Here is a 22,751-nt window from a genome sequence, read left to right on the forward strand (position 1 = left end):
CAAGGCCATGAAAATCTGAACATAGGGTACTTCATTTTAAATTTCCTAACTCGTATTGTAGCCAGACCTGATTACACAACCTACTAAGTTTTTCCTTTTAATTACTGTTGTCCAAATCTTTCCCAGTCCCGGAGTATATGGTCCAGGGGGTATTGGTTGAGATTGATGCCTGACCCATTTCAGACAAAGCCTGAGCCTAACTCATGAGCTATCCAAATTCCACTCTTAAGTCAAAATCCACTGCACAATTTGGTCAAGATTTGCACTTACGATTTTAGATGCTATCCTTTCCAAGGTAGTCTCCCAACCAGGTTAGGGCCCCAAAAGTTGCAAAGAAATGGCACAGAAGATGTTCCCAGTGGTGCTGACGATGAGCGGGAGTTGGTCTGGCTATAAGTTGGGAGTGAAGTACTTGTAAGGGTCAGAGGGAGGGGAGTAAAAGTAATAAAAAGTACACCTTGGTGGTCTCACAGGTCTTCTGGGGTTGATAGAAAAGAAAGAAATAGAGCAGGAATGAACAAGAATGCAAGAATGTAGGAGAAAAACCTCAGAGTCAAGGAGAAGAGTATAGGAATTGACAGTTCTGTCGTGGATCTGCTGTTGGATGTGCATAAGTATATGGGGTTGACCTACCAGTCAAAGAGGAGCAGACAATCGACAGAGCGTCCTCCCCAGTGTGCCTGGCTCGTGGTGTCCCATGGGCCTCTTTAGAACCAAGACCAAACTCTCAACATTTTCTTACCTAATCACTATCCCTTCGTGGTCGCCAGCTGAAACCGTGCACCTCAGATTGGCACTTGAACCCATGTGCCGGGACTCAAACCCAGCCAAAACTCAGACTGGGACTAGACCCACGTGGCTGGGACTGGAACCCAGCCAAAACCCACAGTCTTCCAACTGAGATCACACGCCTGGTTTCAGACTTAATGAAGCTCAGGTTCTTGATGTCTCATCACAGAAAGAATTCAGTGAAAGACAAAGTGACAGGTGAGAAGTGGATTTATTTAGAGAGAAACACATTCCACAGAGTGTAGGCCATCTGAGAAGGTGAGAAAAGCACCAGGGTATGGGATTGTCAGTTTTTATAGGGGTGGGTAATTTCATAGGCTAATGAGTGGGAGGAGTATTCCAGCTATTTCAGGAAGGGGCTGGGATTTCCAGGAATTGGGCCATCGCCCACTCTTTGATCATTATGGTTGGTCTTGGAACTGTCATGGCGCCTGTGGGCGTGTCATTTAGCTTGCTGATGTGTTACAGTGAGCGTATACTTAGGCTCAAGGTCTAGTGGAAGTCAACTTGTCTCCCATCTTGGACCCATTTGGTTCTAATCAGTTTTTGTCATGTCCTCGGGCTATGTCATTCTTTCAAAAGTTGTGCCCTGCCTCCTTTCCTCCTGTTTCACCTTGGTGCCTTGATTGTAGGCTCAGCTCAGCCTCATTAGCCTGGTCTATGGTTGCCTTGGTCTCACCGCCTCTGAGACTCAGGCTCTCATCTGTACAGTGGGCACAGCACCCCCTCTTTTACAGGTTGTTTGAAGGCCAGCTAAGACCACCTATGTGAAGTGTCCTGACCTGAGCGTGATTTTGGCTGTGATGTGGGAATTTGGAGGGAAGAACATTAGGGGGCAGAAGCTCAGGAGGGTGTCCTCTGCCCATCACAGCAAGGTCGTGAGGGAAGGCAAAGGATGGTCCTATTCTTGAACCAAGCTTTTCCTAACCTGGGCCATACAGTAAGGGAACTTTCTTCTGCTTTTATCTTTTACTTAAGTGTCATGACAAGAGCATTGAGATTTCTATAGTTTAAAGTCTCACCTTTAGCATTCCCATCTCTTTCCACTAGCAGCAAAATCCTTAAAGCAGAAGCTTCACAGAACGGGCAAGGTGGGTGGGACAGGGCTGGGCCCTGCCCTGAAGTCAGATAGAAAGGAGGAGGCACAAAGTTTAGACCGAAGCCAAAATGCCCAAGAAAGGAAGAAAATGTACCCTGAGGGTAGAATTAGTTTAGAAAGCAGCTCTCCTAAATTTACAGTAAATTGCAGATCATCCCATAGTCTGGGGTTTAATTATTGCTTAAATAATCCTCTTCTAGTTGAGAATTTCCAGCTTGGAGACTGGGGTTGTCTTGGTGGCTTTTAGTGCATGGGTTGCCTTAAGGTAGGGAAGACCCATTCCCTCTTGCCCACCCTCTGACCTCCTCTCACTTAACTCCAGACACAGAGGCTCTCTTTGGGGTCTTTTGAGAAGGACAACTCTTTTTTATTTGTTTTCCTTCAGTGCACTGGTATCTCACCTCCACATCTCATGTCACCTTCTCAGAGGGAGGCTCTCCCTGACACCCCAGCTAAATAAATGTAGCTTCCCTTGTGCCTGTCCCAGAAACCTGTACTCATCTTCTTGGAAATCTTCTCATCTACTTAGCACTCATTACTTTCTAATGATTTATTTATTTGTTTATTATTTGTTGAGCCACAAGAGATTATAAGCTTCAGAAGAAAGCTCTTGTTTGGTCCCAGCTGGATCTCCCACCCTCCTTCTGTAGGACTCTGCACAGAGAAAGCACTGATTAATGTGGCATCAACGCACAGATGGATGGAGCTTCCCTTATTTCCAGGTCACCTGGGCTGGACCACACCGCAGAAGGCAGATCCGAGAATTTTCACCAATTTTGGCTTCCAGAAACCACTCAGGCAAAGGTTCGTAACCTTTTTAGGGTCACAGATCTCTTTAGGTATTTGATAAAAACGACTCTCCCAAACGAACATAAAAATGCACTCATAACTCTGCTTACAACTTGGGGGTTTGGAGACTCCTAACGGCCCAGGTGGAAACTCCAGACTTAAGAAAAACCAAGGGGAGAAGGAGAGAGATAAGAGGCTCCACGCCAGTCTTAGGAGAGACGTCTTAAAACCGGGCCAGTTTAAAATGACCTATGCCCTTGGATTGCAGACATATATATATATATATAAAATGCATGAATATGTGTGTATATGTATATATATATGAAAAGAAAGAAATCCGAGGCAAGAAATCGCTTCTTGCCAGCAGAGTTCCAGATCTGCCAAACGCTCCCCGCCTTACACGGTTTAGGACAAGACAACCAGTGACACTTCCCGCAAGTGTCTCGGGAGATCTCTTAGCCAGGTCTGATCAACGTTTGTGGGATGAATGAATGACACACTCGCTCGCAGAGTCAGGAAAGCAGCCCCCTCGGCGCTCACCGCGTGGGGCTGCTCAGTGCGGATCCCGCGGGCTCTGGTTCCCGGCGCCTGGGCCTAAGAGGCTGGAGGCGGAGGCGCGCGCCCAGGTGTATTCGCACCTAGGGCAGCCCACGCGGCGCGGGGCGGGGCCAGCTGCGGCGGGGCGGGGTGGGGCGGGGCGGGAGGAGGAGGGAGGAGGGGGGAGCGGGAGGAGGGGGCAGGGAGGGAGCTGGTAGGAGCCGGAGGGGAGGGAGGGCAGAGGCGCGGGGAGGAGTCTGCAAACTTTCGCTTCGAGGGCATTGTGGGAAGCAGCCATGGTCTGAGGCGGGCACCTCACCTGTCAGCCGCACCGGCTCCTTCGCTCGCCTCTCGCCCTCGAGTCCACCGCGCTCGTCTCTCGCCCGCGGGGACGGCGGCGGCGGCCCGGCCACCATGGTTAGTGCTGGAGAGCGGGGCGGCGGCGCGGACCAGGGCGGACGTTGTGTGAGCGCGCTCCCGGGAGGCACCTGCTGCGCCGAGCCGGGCGCGCGGGCCGGGTGGGCGAGCAGCCCCGTCCCGCCCCGCCGGTCCCCCAGCCCCCCGGCCCGCCCGCGCCTGTAGTCCTGGCGCCCGGACGGTGCGGATGCGCCCGGACGGTGCGGATGCGCCCGGGGCGCTAGGGACGCCAGCTTGGGACTCTCGGGCACTGCCGCTTCATTCATTACACCGTTTGCTGAGCGCTTAGTCTGTGCCAGGCGCGGTGCCAGGCGGTTGGAGATGTCGCGGGGACCAGGTGGAGTCCTTGCTATTGGCGGCTTACCTTCTAGGAGGACGATGTTGAAGGAGGGAGATGAGTAATATACCAGTAAAATGAAGATAACTTCCGAGAGTAAGTGCTCTAAAGTCTCAAGTACAACCGGATGGAGGGATGGAGAGGCGGCAGCTGCAGAGCGGGCAGGCAATGAAGGCCTCCTTGAGGAGGTGACCTCTGCGCTGTTGGAAGTCCTTAGGGGAGCTCTGCAGGTAGTGGGAGCAGAGAGAGCAAAGGCCAGAGAGAAGGAACCCTTGCTTGTAGCGAGAAAGGTAGGCAGGGGCCAGACGAGGCAGGTCCTAATAAACCAAGTTAAGGAGTTTGGATTTTATTTCCACTGAGTGGGGGAGCCTTGGGAGCGGTTTAAGCGTGAGAACTGACTTTATCCCTTCGATACTTTTAAAAGATCGCTTTGGCTGTTGGTGGAGAGCAGCCTGGGGTACGTGTGTGAGGAGGTGTGGAAGTGGAGACAGGGAGACCAGTTTGCAGTGCTCCAGGTGAGAGATCCTGGTTGCCTGCACTTGGATGGAAGCAATAGCTTCAGGCACCTCTTGTTCTTGCCTTCTGTTTAGGGTAGTGTTTTGAGAGTGCGGTGGCCTGAACTGTATGAGTTCCACTTCCCCAGCTGAGCTCACCTCCCAATCGGAGGAGGAACAGAAGTGACCTGCACTCTGGGCTTGAGTACCCTCCACAGGCAGGAGGAGGAGGGCCATGTGGGTTATGAAAGTTGATGGACAAGGAGAGAAGTGGAGTGCCGAGCCCCTGGATGGGAAGACCACAGATGCTTTCCAAGGAGAGGTTTGGCTGCACAGACTGGAGACGCCATTGTTGTTTGTTGAGGGTTCCTTGTAAATATAGCATGATGAAAAAAGGAGGCTGTAAATAATGGAGCAGCTCTCCTGGCTTGCTCAGGTTTCCCAAGGAAGAAGGTGACATGTGTGCAGCCCGCCACATTTTTTGCCTAATGGAGGGTGGAGTAAGGCCCTGGAGTTTCTGAGTAGCAAAAATCTTCCGTTCCGAGAGCTTGTGTAGGATCCATGCTCTGGACAACGCCTGCAGTGGAATTTTATGTTTTCTTGCTGGTGTCAAATGATGAGTTGATCAGAAATGTGCAGTTTCCCTGGCTTTTCTACTAGATCTAGCCCAATGGGAAATATTGATGTTATTGAGTGCCTGTGATAGGAGGATGCTCAACGCCTTACCTTCTTGATCTCAGTCAGTTCTTGCAACAAACAACCTAATGAGGGTATCATGCTCTTTGTATTTTATCTGCTCTGACCTGTCCCAGCAATGTGTCCTTGGACCATGACTTGACCTCTCTATGCCAGTTTGCTCATTTGTAAAATGGAGATAATAACTGTTCCCAACTCATAAGGCAGTGGTTCTCAAAGTGTGGGCTGGGTACACTTAGGAGTCCCCAAGACTTTTTTTTTTTTTTTTTGGTATGTGGGCCTCTCACTGCTGTGACCTCTCCTGTTGTGGAGCACAGACTCTGGACACGCAGGCTCAGCGGCCATGGCTCGTGGGCCCAGCCACTCCGCGGCATGTGGGATCCTCCCGGACTGGGGCACGAACCCGTGTCCCCTGCATCGGCAGGCAGACTCTCAACCACTGCGCCACCAGGGAAGCCCCCCAAGACTTTTTAGAGGTCCACAAGGCCAAAACGATTTTCATAATAGCATAGAGATATTATTTGCCCTTTACACGTTCATTCCTACATGACTGTACATGAAGTTTTCTCAAGGCTCACGTGACCTGCGAGAGTGCAGCAGAGTGAATGCAAAAGTGGTAGCAGAGTCCAGCTGTCTTCTGTGGAGCCAGACATTAAGGAAATTTGCCAAAAAGTAGAACAGTGCCACTCTTCTCACTAATATTTTTTTTTTGCTTTGGAAAATATTGTTACCGTTCATCAAAGAGTTGTTTCTGATCATGTGTAATAGGTTGATTATAATTTTTAAGTGAATCAACAAGTATCTGAAATGTTTCTCTATTAAATTTACAATACCATACAGTAAATTCACCTTCCCAAGCTGAACTGTGAAGTTATTTCTTTATCTGATTTTATGTTAGAAACAGCATGAATGCTTCCTTTTCCTAAATAGGGTAATTCCAAGTTCCCCATGTTCATCATAATCTCACTGTATTACAGAGAAATGGGAACAGTGAGAAGCCGAGAGGGTGAGGGTGGAGATAGCTAACTCTGAACTGGAGATCCTGCTGGGAACCCCTCTCCAGCACCCAGTATATCAGTTTTATTGTCTGACGCTTAAGTAAATTGTGATTAGTGTGTATTGTTATTTTGGGGTTTAAATTCCAGCTTGAGTGAGGAAGCCTATTATGTCAGCAGTAGCGAGCGCCGTCCTCCACTGAGACGTGGTCTGGGCTGCTGGCCAGCACTTACTATGGGGTTGAGGGGTTGGGAAGAGACCCTGTGCGGTGTTTCAGTTCTCCCAAGAGGGTTCACCCACAACAGACCCTTCCCACAGGCCTCTCAACAGCACCAGTGAGACTTGTATTTACCCCTCCCCAGGGTTGTTACTTCTGAGTTCCCATTACTGGTTTCTGTGACAAATACTGTCAGCAGCTTACAATTTTTGTGTGGTATTTTATTGACAACAGCTGGCAGGAAATGGTCAGCAGATTGTGTATTTGCCCACTGTTTCCAATGTCTGTCCTTTTGGGTCCCATGAATTATTTTATTACGGATGAAGACATAATGGATAAAGTCACCCCTTCCCCTAACACAAATAAAGAAAGTTCCTGTATGAGTCTCCAAAGATTAGCATTCCTTGACATCTCTATGAATCATTCTTTCAATTTTATTTTCTTGTTACTGTACCAGAGATTCTCTGAGTGAGCTGAGATTTCACTGGTGTTCCTTCTTTCCTGGGGCCTGTCCTTGCCTCTCTCTCTCTCTCTTTTTTTAATGTTTTCCACAGCAGCTACACCATTTTATTTAAATTATTTATTTATTTAATATTTATTTATTATTTGTTTGCACCGGGTCTTAGTTGCGGCACGTGGGCTCCTTAGTTGCAGCTCACGGGCTCCTTAGTTGCAGCACGTGGGTTCCTTGGTTTGTGGTATGCGAACTCTTAGTTGTGGTATGCATGTGGGGTCTAGTTTCCTGGCCAGGGATTGAACCTGGGCCCTCTGCATCGGGAGCGTGGAGTCTTATCCACTGCGCCACCAGGGAAAGTCCCCTTGCCTCTCTTATAGCCTCCCTTTCTCACGTATCTTGTTTTTCTCTGCTGGAATTCATTGTTTTCTAGCTCTTTACCAGGAGAAGCTCCCTTTCCAGATCCTGTGATGTAAAAGAATGCATGCAGAGATCAGAGGCAAACACCCCTGAAATCCTCTCAGGGGTGTACTAAACTGTCTCTCCAGCACTCTGACTAGCAAGAGAAAATGTACTTCTTGCATGGCTGCTAACGTGGAATAAATTAAGAATTTTTACAGTGGAAAGGGGGTACTGCACACTGTTTCATTTAGAAATGAAATGCCACTGACCATTATGAGGAAGCTGGCCTTCAAAAAATCTCCCACAAAGTCCCAAGTCTGAACACTTCCCAACAGGTAGAGCGGGGTTCTGAAATAGCTCTCTCTAAATAGTTTCTGAAAACTGCCTGGGGAAAAATAATATAACCACTTGTTAGTCCCTCAGTGCGATGGGGCGTAGACCTATATTACATTCAGTCAGGAACATAGGCATGCAGGATTCCAGTTTTAATGTCCTTGTTGGATCTTCTGTAGCAGGGCTTCTGGGCCGGTAAGAAACGACGGTGTGTGGCAAGGTTCAGTGGCCACTTAAATGCTACAGGAGCCTTCCTTCTACACTGGGTCTATTAAGAGGAGGAACTAAGGCCACAGTACAAACTGTGGTGCTTCTGCCCTTTGTATACTCACCCTTGTTGAGGGGGGACCTTCAGGGGTAAAAACGACTCTTCCAGCTCATTATAGACTAAAAAAAAAAAATTTTTTTTTTTGCATTAAAACATCAATGTATTTGGGTCCAAGAGGCAAACCTCCCATAAACTTTAAAGATAAACACCTAAGATATAGTTCGTTTTATGGCTAGTTGCTTAAGGCTGACCCTCCAGATCTCACAAGTCTACCTGCCTTTTCTGCAGTTCTAATTATTTGGGAAGAGAAATTTGAGACAGTGTTCTAAGGCAGGTGTCCGAAACATTTTCTGTAAAGGGCCGGACTGTAAATATTTTAGGCTTTCTGGGCCTTACAGTCTCTGTCACTATTACTCAACCCCTCTGCTGTAGAGTGAAAGCAGCCATGGACAAGATGCAAATGGCTGTGACTGTGTTTTAATAAAACTTTATTTACCAAAACAGGTGGAGGGCCAGAATTGGCCTGGAGGCTGAGTTTGTTCTGTAGACCCATGTTTTCAGGCAACTTCCATTAATTCACATCATGTGTACATTTGACAAATAAATTGGACACCTGCCCTATGACAAGCAGTGTTCCAGGCAGGACTGGCTATATCATTTGTGGTGCCCAGTACAAAATGAAAATGTAGGATCCCTCGTTCAGAATTTATTGGGAATTTCAAGACAATGGCAGCAGGGCAATTAAGTCAAGGGTGCTCCCTTTGTGAACCCAGGGCTCTGGTGTCCACAAAAGCCAGCCCTGGATCTAGGCCCCAGAGGTCATGCTGAAGAAGCCAGAAGCTCTCCTCTCCTGGAGCCCACGTTCTTGGCGGGAAGTTCTCTAAACTTTCTTAATATGTATTTTGTATCAAGCGTACAGAAGAGGATTATACTATAAAGTAGGGGTTAGTCATCATCTCATTCTTACTTCATGGAAGTTGTAGATGATTCCCAGGCAGGTGGCATGGGGACCCAAGCAGTGCCGATCCTGGTGGCTATGTCAGGCCCTGCCACCCCTTCCCTTCTTGTCCTGAGGTCGTGGGCCGTTCGTCCGGCTGGCTTGGACTGTACTTGGTCATTTCCTGAATCAGTTCTGACTGGATGGGGAGTTCTCAGCCGTATCCGCTCCCCGCGTTTGCTGTAGGTTAGATCCTTAGGTCGGTGCTTCCGCTGCTCTCATTGCCTCTGTCCACGTCCCAATGGAGCCCTGGGCACGGGATGCCATGGCTTCCCCAGGTCTTCCTGGGTCTGCCCTGATTGTCAGGTGTGGTATAATTTGTCAGCTTAGACAAATTTGTCTAAAATGATGACACAGATAAACCTGCAAATAAACAGAAAACTTGTAGAAGGGTATGCTAGAGACAGTGATTGTTTCTGGGAAGGGCTCTAAGCATCTGGTGTTGTAAAAAGAGTCACTTTTTATTGTGTGTTCTATTAGACATCTCAGGTTTTTTTTGTATTTGAACATAGCACCTTTTAAATTATATGAAAAATGACTTAAAAAATGTTCCCATTTGTATTACTTCTCCAGCAAAACTCTGCTTTGTTTTTCCCTATGTTTTGTAACTTCTTAAGCCTGGATGTGTCTGGAATTGGGATGGAAACAGAAGTTTCCTTACAATACGTACACACACACACACACACACACACACACACAGACACACACATGCATGTACGCACACAGACACTTTCTCTCTTCTATTTTCTTTAACTTGGGCTCTTGGTCAGGCTTCCAGGACTCCTGTTTGTACCTTGCTTTTTTAAAAAAATAAATTTATTTATTTTATTTATTTTTGTCTGCACTGGGTCTTCATTGCTGTGCACGGGCTTTCTCTAGTTGCGGTGAGTGGGGGCTACTCTTCGTTACCGTGCGCGGGCTTCTCATTGCGGTGGCTTCTCGTTGCGGAGCACGGGCTCTAGGCATGCGGGCTTCAGTAGTTGTAGCACGTGGGCTCAGTAGTTGCGGCTTGCAGGCTCCAGAGCGCAGGCTCAGTAGTTGTGGCGCACGGGCCCAGCCGCTCCGCGGCATGTGGGATCTTCCCGGACCAGGGCTCGAACCCGTGTCCCCTGCATTGGCAGGTGGGCTCTCAACCACTGTGCCACCAGGAAAGCCCTGTACCTTGCTTTTGAATGAGAGTCGAGACTAGCTGAGGGGGAAAAAAATGTGATCCATCTTTCTAACTTCAGCGACTCTGAAAACTTTTGGTAAAAAGGTAAAATAATATTGCTAGTCATTTCACAGGACGGAACCATGAAAGCACAGAGGTGCTTGTCAGATGAACTAGGATTGGCCTCACTGTGTTCAGTAGACAGCAGAACATTCTAGCAAGATTGAGAAGTCCTGTCCCTGAAAGAGTCAGGGAGGACCAATCAAGCCCGGTACCAGATTCAGATTGACTGAATAGTTCAGCCCCCAGTTTCAGTGTCTTCTGCCCACCTCCAGCTTCTCTTGGCTTCCCTGAAAAAAAAAATCAGGGCAGCAACTTTTCGTTATGCAGGTGAGGCTACAAGAGGCCTGAAAAAGATGACTGTTTCTTTTAAGTGTCAGAACTTCCTCGGGAGGCAGAAGTGCTGTTGGAGGAGACGTCTCTGTTGTGTAAATGTTGAGATACACGTTGCCTGTGGAGGTGACATGCCTACAGCGTTTCAGGAAGCCTGCCTGTGCTCATTTCTAAAGGCAGATGTGGGATACAGGTGTGACGTGGTGGTGAGGCAGAGGGCCCTGGGCTCCTGGGTGCAGGCTCTGTGATCTGGGAGGCTCTGCTCTTTGCTCTCGAAACGAGGCCCGCTTCCTAAAGTTCCCTGAAGATTGAATGAGCCAATCCAGTTCAACCCTTAGCTCGGGGGCTGGCACCTGGCATACATTCCATAAATGTTAGCCAGGACATTTTTAAGGGAGATAGGAAAAAGCTAATGAAAAACTTAAAAATAGTTCTTAAGTGTTTTTCTTTTTTTAATGAGAAATTTATTTGAACGGATGAAGCAAAGAAACAAAATATCACAGACTGCAGATACTGGGGAGGTGGGAGAAGATAAGGGTTATTGTAATATCACATTTAAAAAAATGTGATTCTGAACTCAGAGTGTGTATAGAACGTTTTCCTTTTATTTCGGAAACGACTGCTTGCCTCCAGTTTCTTTGTGAGAAGTCAGGTTCTCAATTCAAAGTGTCCTGTGTGTGAGTCCTACCTTTCTAAGTCTGTTTGACCTCACAATTTGGATACTTTAAGAATTCAGAAAATCTAGTCTACGTTGACAATCTTTGTAAAAAAAATACGGGGAAAAGAGGAGGCTTGACTATATAACAAGGCAGGTCTGTCTGTCAGATTGAACCTGAATTTTCAAAGAGTGTGATGGATGGGCAATCTCCCACCTCTTAAACTTTGTGCACAACCATTGCATGGTTGTCAAGGTATAAAGGCCCTAGGGACAGGTTTTTAATGAGTGTGGAGTATAGGCTGCCATAGGAAGAAAAAGGAAGTTCTTAATAAACGTTTAAGTGATCATTACAATGCGGGCGCTGAGTTTAGCATAGTAATCAGAGCAAGTTGTTCCTGGCCACAAAAAAATTCACATTGAGAAAGATCAAATAAGCATCACTATGAAATATGAATGGGGTCCCAAGTTATTAAGGTTTCATTCGACTTCAAAAGGCGAATTGAAAATTGCTTGGAATTTCTGCTCCCTATTCTAGGACCTTTTCCTCCTCGAATGATTTGAAACAGAACCAAAGGCCAGTCTGCCTCTCAAAAGACTCCAGGAGAAAACCTAATTAGGGACATATTGACTATAAGACAAAATTAAACCACCAACAGCTATTGTTGATATATCCTAAGTTGATTACCTTGTCCAGATGAAATGATAATGGAGAAATATTACATGAATCACTTTTCAGGGTTTTTTTTTCTTCTTCATTTGTTAATCCTTGTGTTCTTAACCAAGGAGGTTATTAGAAAAGAAAACCCCACAAGTATGAGATCTGTTTTCTTGATTACAAGAAACTTGTGTGTTGGGAAGAAATTTCTCACATGCATAGCAAACCTAGATGAGTATGGGAGTAGATAATTAAGCTGTGAAGTATGTCGTTCAGATTACATAATTGCTGCAGGAATTCCATGCAGGAGGACATGGGAGGGGCTCATGGGAGAGACAGTCGTGGGGCTGAGCCCCAGAAGAGCAGGTGACCCTGCCTCCAGCTTTTCAGAAAAGGGTGGTGTGTGTCTGGTATGTATGTGAGTGGGAAGGGGTTAATAAGTAGACAACACGGAAAGGTGGTATTAAGAAAATGTAAGTCCTGAAGGAGTGCCTGCTGAAGGTCTACCATGACAAACTGGTTTCTTTCTTTTTTCTTTTAAAGATGTACCTTTTTTCTTAATTAGTTTTATTTCATTTATTTATTTATTTATTTATTTATTTATATTTTTGGCTGTGTTGGGTCTTCACTGCTGCACACGGGCTTTCTCTTGTTGCGGCGAGCGGGTGGGGAGGCTACTCTTCATTGCGGTGCGCGGGCTTCTCATTGCGGTGGCTTCTCTTGTTGCAGAGCACGGGCTCTAGGCACACGGGCTTCAGTAGTTGTGGCATGTGGGCTCAGTAGTGTGGCGCACAGACGGGGAATCAAACCCGTGTCCCCTGTATTTGAAGGTAGATTCTTAAGCACTGCGCCATCAGGGAAGTCCAAACTGGTTTCTTATTGATTCCCCCATCTCTAACTCTGCCCTCCAGTCAACCCCACTAAGAAATTCTTTATCCAGTATTATCAGGAATGACATTTCTCACTGACTTTACAGATAACGAAAAAGGACAAACTTTTTATTTTAGAGTTAAAAAAAAAATTAATATCTTACTTAAGCATTTGGGGAAATGGGTCAAAAGTAGCTTGAGGCTTGTCCAGAGTCCGGAGGAAGCCTCACTTCACTCAGCTGCATAGGTTTGGAGATGGGTTGCCTTCTTAGCAGCCAAGAAACAATGTTACTGCAGTTGCAGGTGTGTTTAGGGATGTGTGCGTGTGTTCTGTCTCTGAGTGGGCTAGTTTCCTTGTGTATCTCTAAGAAACAATTGCTGTTACCTTCCTCCATCACTCTAATGATGTTTTGAAAAGGAAAGCTTATTTTAATAGCAGCCGAAGACAGACATCACTGGAAAGAGGAGCATGATGCTTGGAAGGATTGCTAGACTGGAAGATAAGGGGATCTGGGTCCTGTACCCAGCTATGCCAGTAACCATGACCTTTATTTACCACGTTACCTAACTTCCCGGGACCAGTCCTCAGCTGTCACTTGAGGCGAGAGAGAATCTTAAAAATCCTTTCTGGGCTCTCACAGTTTGTAATCAGCTACAAGAAAGTCATATGCCTCTCCAACCCAATGTACCTTATGTGTCAGATCCAGAAGTGGGGCAAGCCTGATGCTGAACTGTTGAGCCATATGTCCTTGTGTTGCTGTTGATCAGGAGCTGGGCTCCTCGGAAGTGCAGCTTGCAGGTGGGGTTGTCACGTACCAGGAAGGCCATACCAACAGAGCTCATGTAACTTTACATCGAATCATTGCATTGCTCACACATCTATTTGTGTGTGTGTTTAGGCACAGGTTTAAGTGCACTTTTGGCTTCAATCAAGTCAGGTGTGAAAGAAGCACAGCATTACTATTTTGCTGTAGGTACACATTTACTGAATACCGACTGTGTGGTCTGTACCCGGAATTGGAGATTATTAAGAGCTATAAAGGAGACAGAAATGAGTATGCTTCTTATCCCACAGGGAGGGAAAAACATAAACAGTACAACTTGCACGTTTCTTTCAAGAATGTCGAAAATAGAGATGTAGCTGGGATGGGATAGGGTACATGGGGACGTGTAAATTTTATGAGAGATTCTGAAAGGATGTTATAGACTTGGTTGGGTGAGGAGTATATTTTGGGCATGGGAGAGGGATTAGGAATGGGGTGTGAGATGCGCTCTAACAAGGCGTTTCAGGGCCTGCAAGCAGATTGGCGTGGCTGCATCTGGGAATCAGTTTGGGAAACATACACACGCAGAAACCTAGTTCTCGAGAAAAAAGTGGAGTCATTGGTGGAGGCTGTTGAATGACAGAGGAGATTTTCTCCCTGTCATTTGTTGGGAGGACAGTTCAGGAAGGTCTGGCTTTTTTGTTTTCTGTTCAGAAAGATTTTAAAGTGACTTTAAAGTTTTATGTTCATTTTTCTTTTATAGTAGGTAAGTTGGACAACCACACCCATATCTCAGAAAAACTTGAATCTTTCATAATTTTTTCTTTTTTATTTCCTCTTAATTGAGATGAACCTCCTGATCATGAGCTTGGGTGTTGGGGCAATGCCAAATTGCTATAAAAAAAGGTTTTTTTGAGATATAACTGACATATAACATTATATTAGTTTCAGGTGTAACTAATATAATGATTCAGTATATGTATATATTGTGAAATGAATCGCTGCAATAAGTCCAGTTAACACCCATAGTCATTTTTTTAAGGAAATTCAGGCCAAATATATGTATTTATTGAGCAGCTATATGTCATTGCTTGTTAAAATTCAAACCATTAAACTTATTGAAGAATAAAATATTTTAAAACATAATGGACCAATGTGAAAAACTTCAACTCTTGCTCCTGTGTAAAGCATTTGGTAAAAGACTTATCCTGTGTCAATTGTAAGACAAATAACTTTTGGTCTGAGAAAAAACCTTTTTAAAGTGACTTGCTTTGTAATAATGGGCTTGTCTGATTCACTGATGTTGATCCATATTTATTAGTAAAATCAATATCAAAAATGCCTTTTAAATCATGATAGAATGTAATTTTTGGAGCAACTGCTTAGCAAACGTTATGCCAACAAAATTTGCGTTAGCGCCATCTCTGCTGCACGTAAGTCAGTTTTGGGATCAAAACATTGATATTGTAAAGACCCCACTAAATCTTTCTAAAAAGAATCATGTCAAGACTTTTAAACAAAGTCAGCTTTTAAATCTCATTTTTCTGAGCTGCTTTTATAACCAGTGAGGACAATTGTGTTTTATCAGTAGAGCTCAAGAACAGAATATTAAGATAACTAATTGTAATAATCATTATGTTTTTAGCAAATATTTACAACATGAATGCTTCCATAATATACTTCCAATTTAGAATTATATTCTGTACTACAGTCTTAGACATGGAAGCTAAAAATTTTGGACCTTGAAAAAGTGACCCCCCCCCCCAAAAAAAAAGGGCAACAAATCCTTTTTTAATTAACTGTGGAAATAATCACAACCAGAATTAGAACTTTTCTTTCCAAAGCTTCTGTTTTCTTCCCAGTTTTATTGAGATATAATAGACCAAAGCATCTTGGAGTGGGTATTTTTTTGGTAACATCCTTGAAAGATTTATATTAAACATCAGTTTTACTGCAACTGCATATTTATTTATGGGTGCTGATGACTTTACAGTTTATATTGTAGTTATACATTGCTAAAATTAGGTTAGATTTCTGAATTTTAAATAAGCATTTAAAATGTTAGGCAAGGGAAAGAATTGAGAAAAATAGAGTGTGCTTTTCTTTCATTGCCTGTTTTTCTCTGCTGATGACGTAAAGAATGATTATTTCCCACAAAAGTGACCCCAAAATATCTGTCACATCCTCCCCTTAAAAGAGTCATACTATTTGTCAGGTCTAATGAAAAAAGAAACAAGTTTTCAGACTTGAAGATGTCAACCATCTTCAGCCTGCACATGGCTGGTTGCCATGAACCCAAGATGGGCCAGGCCAGTGCTGGGTGTTGTCTGGTGTTCCCTGAGCTGTGTAGGAGCCGGAGACTGCCAGGTAGAGAATGGGTGCACTCTAGCCGGTGCGCGTTTATTTACTGCCCAGCCTTAGTCTCATCACGCTATAAGAATAGGGAGAGCCCGAAAGGGGTTATATAATGAGATTTGAGCAGAAGGCCAGACTCACTATCATGTAACTGCCTTGAAATTACTTTGTTGGCATTAAAATATATTTAAACTATTTCTCCATGACTGAAGCTTAAATCTGTGACTATTTTTTTTAATATCCTTTATCTTTTTTTTTTTTACATCTTTATTGGAGTATAATTGCTTTACAATGGTGTGTTAGTTTCTGCTTTATAACAAAGTGAATCAGTTATACATATACATATGTTCCCATATCTCTTAAATAACGTCCTCTTCAAAGCAGCTGGTGATTCTTAAAAGTTTTCTGGATAAGAATCCTTTCGGAAATCTGCTAAAATTTCTGCACTTTGTCCTTAGAGCAATGCTTATAAATCCAAAATATACTTTTAGGAAGTCTACCAACAATTCTACCTTTCTCTTCCAGATTATCCTTAGACCTTGGACATTTCTTGTAAAACTATAGAATGCTACCTGAATTCAGTACTTAGCCCTGCCATCTATAGCTTGATGACTCCGGGAAAGTCTTTTAAGTGTCAGAAACTTAATTTATTATTATTGTCTTTAATGTTGGTACCTTGCCTCGTTACGTGGCTTAAACAATATAATGCATATAAACATACCCAACATTGTGCCTGCCATGCAGTGGGCCATTTCTACTGATGAATACAATTGTCGTGTGGAACACTGCGTTCATTTTAGTTGGTCAGCAGATTTGCATCTTCCTGGAGGAAAGGCCCCCTGAGCAGTTAGATGATGACCAGAAGATTTTTGGGGGGCTTAGGACCGGAGTAGTGAGAGTTGGTGGGCCGGTGACAATGTCTCTAGTGTCATATAACTCATAGCTGTTGCATCTGTCTCCACTTGAGGTAAAGAAGTCAACCGCAGATAATCACAGAGGCCAGATGGGGGCACCTTTGCCCCCTGGAGATGGGTTCACAAATTCTTCCAAACTGTCTTCTTTATCAAGGACTCTAAGCAGACCACTGCTGTTAACACAGCTTTCTTCAGACAGGCTCCTGTAGAGTAGATCCTGGAGCCACTTTCTGGTTGTCATTCCAGCCATGTCGTCCTCTGACCACACCATGGCTGTGTTGATTGGAACATGTCTTCTGCAGAGGGCTAATCACGCTGCCTGTGGACTCTTATTTTAATTGCCAAGTTATGGGGATTGCACGTAGTCATTTGTGAACAGTCTGCGGTATTGTTGAGCCTAGTGTTATGCAACACAGACTCAAAAGACTCACGTAGTGTAAAGCAGTCCCACCTACACTGTGCACCTATGAACAGTGTAGTTTTTTTTTTTTTTTTTTTTTTTGCAGTAAACGGGCCTCTCACTGCTGTGGCCTCTCCCGTTGCGGGGCACAGGCTCCGACGCGCAGGCTCAGCGGCCATGGCTCACGGGCCCCAGCCGCTCCGCGGCATGCAGGCTCCCGGACCGGGTCACGAACCTGTGTCCCCTGCATCGGCAGGCGGACTCTCAACCACTGCGCCACCAGGGAAGCCCTGAAGACTGCCTTTGATTGTGGGAAGGACTGATGTGTGGATAACGGGAAGACCTCAGGCTTTACAGTCAGATCTGTGTTGGAATCCCTCTCTGCCATTTACTAGCCTTACAGCTCAGTCATTAATGTAGGTATTATGGTGCATCTATCCATGCCCTCAAATGAACACTCACTGTCTGTTCCTTGCTGCTGGCTGTCTTGATGGTGATGGCTTGTGACTACTTACATTTCCTGCTTCTTTTAGCAATGCTGTGTGTTCATGCCTGAACCCTGGCTTTGTGCAAAAAGGGCCATCTGATCTGTTGATCTGCTTTTGACAAGTGAACAGTTGAAGTAGTTTTTTCAAATGCATGAGGATGGAAAAAACAATCATCTACTATCTGTCATGGAGATTTATCATTGAATATATTACTTACATTCCTAATTTAACCAATTAACCTAGCTGATGACAAAGTTCATTCTAGTAGTATTGTGTTCTATGGAATGCAGAATAATGTATAAATAAGAATGGTTTATGCGCTTGGACTATTTGCTGTGGAATGTAAAAAATTTTAGATTTTAGTCAACTAGGACCCATTGCCTTAGTTTTTCTTACAAGGTTCACATGTTAGGTTGGTTTCACAAATCTATGCAATATTCATTTTAGGCTTGTTTCTACCACAATCCTTAGGAATTTGAAGTTAGTTCATAAACTTAGGAGGGAAAGTGATTGTTATCTGAGAGTTGAGTCAGACCCTGAAGAATCATTACTTGGGTCTGTCCTAGAATTTAACCCAGTCTCTGCTTTCCTTGAATTACATCCAAAATCAACCCTGGATGATTTCTTCCAGAATGAGTTCCTTCAGACTCTTCCTCTCAAAGAAAATGTGTCCTACACTGGAGGCCACAACTGAAATTTACCAACCAAGGAGAACCAATGAATGTCCTAGTTTTATAGCAAAAGATTCTCAAAGGTTTTCCAATGTGGTTTATATAACGTTGATATTTACTTTCAGAATCAATGGTATTGTTTTCCTAACTTTATCTGTCCTATTGGTAGAATGACTTAAAAGTCCAAAAGTCCAAATCAAAAACGAAATCACATTCATTTAAAATAAAGATTGGGTCTTTGTTATTATTGTCAGCCTGAAATCTCCTATACAGTCTTAGTATTTTTTTGTTTAATGTCCAAGCCTCGTTTGATTGAAGTACAACTATATTTGAAACATGAGACTACATATTCGCAAATGGTGGCTGTTTACATGATCAGTGAGAATTTTATTTGTGCTATTTGGTAGGGTCATTGGAAAACCTTGTCTGGCGACATGCCCCTGATTATCGTGGCCTAGAGGGCGGCCAGGGATGGTTTTAAATGTTAGCTTCCAAGCGTATTCAGTTTCAGATTAGGTGATGTCTGAGAAGCAGAAAGGCCAGCCCTTTGTCGTTTCTGCCTCTTTGTTAAGCTCAATACTGTGATTGGCATGGTCTCTGCTCCTAGGCTGTGAATTAAACAGAGCAGAACAGAAATGAAAGGCAGAGAACAGCTGCTTATCATTGTTTAATGGACGAAAACAAAGAACAGAGGGTGGGATACTCAATAATGCCAGCTGTGTCCACCGCGGTCTCTTCCTGTGATTTTTCTCTGACTTGGTCAGCGCAGTCTTCCTGGCAATGAGAGCCACAGGGGGTTAGAGGCTGGGAGGCAGAGAGGGCACAAAGCCCAGGCCACTTCCATAGTCTAAACACGTGACAAAACAAAGAAGTGGCCAAACAAGGCTATAAGTATTGTGGCAGCTTTTCAAACCTTATGCCTAACAAGATAATATATGCAGTGTTCATAAAATTCTGTGCACTTCCATTTTGCCTTTTGCAAATATTTTAAGGATTTATAAGACTTTATTGATTCATTGTGTATGCCAGGATCTTGAACTGGTAATGGGATACAAACTTATAGCCACATAAAGAATGCCTCTTCAGACCCATTGGGGTTCTTCTGTGACGGTCTGAGTAACGCATGATTCTAAATTTCATTCAGTGGGGTTACCTCCGATTCCGAGGCTGATTTGTCTGTCTTTGCTGTCCCACACATTAGCACTCATAGTGTCCATATTTTGGGAAATGGCTTACAAGAGGCATGCAGGGGCTGTGTCAGAGTGGGCTTAGCCAGGCTGTGTCCTCCAAACAGGGCTATAGTTGGTAAAAGTTATTCAGAGTTGGGGATCTGCTGCCAACCTTCCTGGCTTCCAAGCCCAATTCTATCAACTATAGCTGGTGTGCCTTGGACAAGTTACTTAACGTCTCTGTCCCTCAGTTGTCCCAACTTAAGAAATGGAAACTGACTGGTAGCATATGATATTCCAAATAATGTATAATGGTAATAAATTACTGTTATTTGTTGTACTATTTATTCTTCTCCCCAAGATTTTAATCTATTTGTTCTCTTGGCTCTTGGGCTCAGGTAGGCGATGAAGGCCCATGAATGTACCGCATGGAGATGCTGTACTCCATCTCTAGGTATCAATTCTAAACGACAGGCTTTGAAAGTCCATAGAAAAATCGCTCACACAGATTTTGCTCTCTGCTTTTGATCCATATAGCTCTTTTCTAATTTCTAAACCAAAAAAACTCCAAAACAACATTGATTTTTGAATGAACTATAGGAAGCCTAGTGGACTCAGTCAATTAGCCCTGACTTGAGAAGGGCCATGGTCAAAGCTGTAAAGGCCTCTTGATTTTAGAAGGTGTTCTATTACATTGTTCTCAGTATTACTGATAGAAGCATTATTGGGAAAACTGTTATGAAGCCCTTGATGCTGATGGAATCAGTTATTCACTCATTCTAGCGTTCTGCAGCTGGTGGACATTGCTGCTGTTCTGTGACTTGAAGGACACCTAGAAAAATCATAAGGAGAAGAGAAGGGGAACGATGATGACAAAGGCTTGGATCCCCATTCTGAATTTGGTGGCTTGGAAATTAAAACTTAAGTTTTTCCAGAAAACAAAAATAAAATGGCTACCTCTAATAACGTCTCTAAGAAAACTCTTAAATTTCAATTCATACTTACCTACAGTTTCAGGTGTCCTTAGTTAGAGGCTTGTTTTCTGCTTTTGTACAGTGGGACTTCTCATAATCTAGGTGCATCCCAGATGCACAGCCTAGTCTACTTTTGTGTTGTCAAGACTTTTCTTTTGGCCATTATTTGTTTTCTGATTGTTTATTGTCTCTGTCTCATTTTCCAGGAGGGGATAATGTTGAATGTGTTGGAAAAACAGATATTTGGTAGCCAGTTGGAAAAGTTAAATGCTCATTTCTTCGTTCTGAGTTCAAGTAAATGTTCAGTCCCCATGGTAGTTACTTTATGATTGTTAGTCTTACCAATGAATGGGCTAAGGGAGACTTTTTTTTGACTTTGCTATGATGGATCATTGCATCCTTTTTTTTACAATGACATTTACAGGAAGGAAAATTCATAGTGTTTTCATGTTGCTTTTAGTATGTTGTTCTAGAATTATCCATCAGAGATTGACACCAAATATACTTGCATGCTGATAGTATATCAACAATTTCCAGAAAAAATTAATTTATCTCCTCTCCCACAGGCAAAATCTGTCATTAAAATATGAGGCAGCAATGGATTTAGACATAATTCAAAACCCATCAATATTCTAAACATTAATCTTCTGAATTCTCACAGTTCTATTGTAAGTTAATTAAGTAATTACATTTTACACATTATATTTTCTTTTTTGTATTATGGAACTACAATTAAGTAAATTGTTGCTTTAGCATTTTCACACAAGAGTTGATCTGCCATAGAACTTCAGCCATTCATTCAGAAGGTATTTCTTGAGGACCTACTATGTGCTGGTCACTGTTCTGGAAGAGTGGGAAACAACAATGAACAAAAGCAAAATCATTGGCTCTGGAGCTTACATTGTAGGGTGTGGAGTAACAGCAACATAATAAGTAAAATAGTAGGTCAAAATACTGTGGGGCTTCCTGGTGGCGCAGTGGTTGGGAGTCCGCCTGCCGATGCAGGGGGCGCGTGTTCGTGCCCTGGGCTGGGAAGATCCCACATGCCGCGGAGCGGCTGGGCCCGTGAGCCATGGCTGCTGAGCCTGCGTGTCTGGAGCCTGTGCTCCGCAACGGGAGAGGCCACAACAGTGAGAGGCCCGCGTACCGCAAAAAAAAAAAAAAAAAAAAAAAAAATACTGTGAAAAGTAATGGAGCGGCGTTCAGTAGTAGAAGTGTTGAGGTAGCGTCGTGAGAGTGGCGCATTTTATACGGAGTGTTCAGGGTAGGCCTTACTGAGAAGCAGATTTTTTAATAGACTTAATGGAGGTGAGGGAGTGAGGCAAGCAGATATTTGGGGGAAGGGAGCATTGAGCAGAGGGCAGGAGTAGATGATGACCTCAGAGGTAGAGAGGGGCATGTGGAGTAAGGCCTCGTGTAGGTCATGGTAAGGACTTGGCGCTTGCTTGGAGAGAAGGGTTTGAGGAGGGGAATGACCTGCTCTGACCTACAGTCGATCTGGCTTGCGGAATTAAGAACAGATGGTAAGGGAGCAATGGTGGGAGTAATTGTTATGCTCTTCCTAATGAGCTCTCCTAAAACTTCACCAGCCTGTCAACATTTATTGAAAAGAAAATGTTGAATATTTCCAAGGAAATTTAGCTGCATTGTTTTCTAGTTCATGATTCTAGTGCATTCTAGTTGATTTGCCATCAAAGAATCAAAATGTAGGGGCCTATTTAGGTCTGCATAAATGAAAAGATGTCATTTAAAATGAGAACTTATACATCATACAACTTTCAAATGAAAAGTGATTGGAAAGAGTCCTTCCTTCTGTATTGCTTCCAGCGGCCTTTGGAATGACCAAAAAAAAAAAAAAAAAATCCCCCTTCCATGTAGCATTAAATCCCCATTAATTAGCCTAGAATTTAAAACTCATCCAAAGGGATGGGGCTACACAGAGAGGAGAAGAAGCACTACTCCTCAGCCTGGCTTCCCAGGGCCCTCAGGGATGATGTGGTTAGCAGCTGCTGGTGATGACAGGGTGACAAGATGGGCTTCTCCAAATCCTTGAAGCCCTTTCTACCTATGTCACCTTCTTGTGTTCTCAGGCCTTATCTTGCCATTGGGAAGAATTTATGTTACGATTTTTTCATTTCTGATTAAGGAAATTCTTACAAGTATTAGTCTCTTTCTTGACGTAAGGCAAACATCAGCAAAGCCATATTTTCTTGGCTGGAGTGTGTTGGGGCCTGGGCTGGGGTGTGTGGCAGAGTCCTTGCTCCGGTGTCCCTGAGTAATACCACTGCCTCAAGCTATCCAGCATTCCGGAAAGCCCAGTTCTTCCCTTCCTGTGTTGGATTAGCTACTATATTCTATATTTCCCTAGGAATTGTAACTTAAATTTTTTAAAAATTGTGACTAATACATAATTATTATAGAAAACTTGGAGAAAACACCAAAAACGTGAAGAAAATAAAAACACCT

The 22,751-nt window shown here is 44.0% G+C and overlaps 1 protein-coding gene across 1 annotated transcript in view; it reads left to right on the top strand.

The window, feature by feature from the left end:
• The first annotated feature begins 3,500 nt into the window (after window positions 1-3,500).
• Window positions 3,501-22,751, top strand: part of AP1S3 (adaptor related protein complex 1 subunit sigma 3) — a 55,029-nt gene continuing 35,778 nt past the window's right edge. Inside the window, exon 1 of the mRNA XM_032638438.1 lies at window positions 3,501-3,631. Coding sequence (XP_032494329.1) covers window positions 3,629-3,631 — 3 coding nt within the window. The 5' untranslated portion in view covers window positions 3,501-3,628. The remainder of the gene's footprint in view (window positions 3,632-22,751) is intronic.

The sequence above is a fragment of the Phocoena sinus genome, chromosome 7, assembly GCF_008692025.1.
Source record: "Phocoena sinus isolate mPhoSin1 chromosome 7, mPhoSin1.pri, whole genome shotgun sequence".
Lineage (NCBI taxonomy): Eukaryota > Metazoa > Chordata > Mammalia > Artiodactyla > Phocoenidae > Phocoena > Phocoena sinus.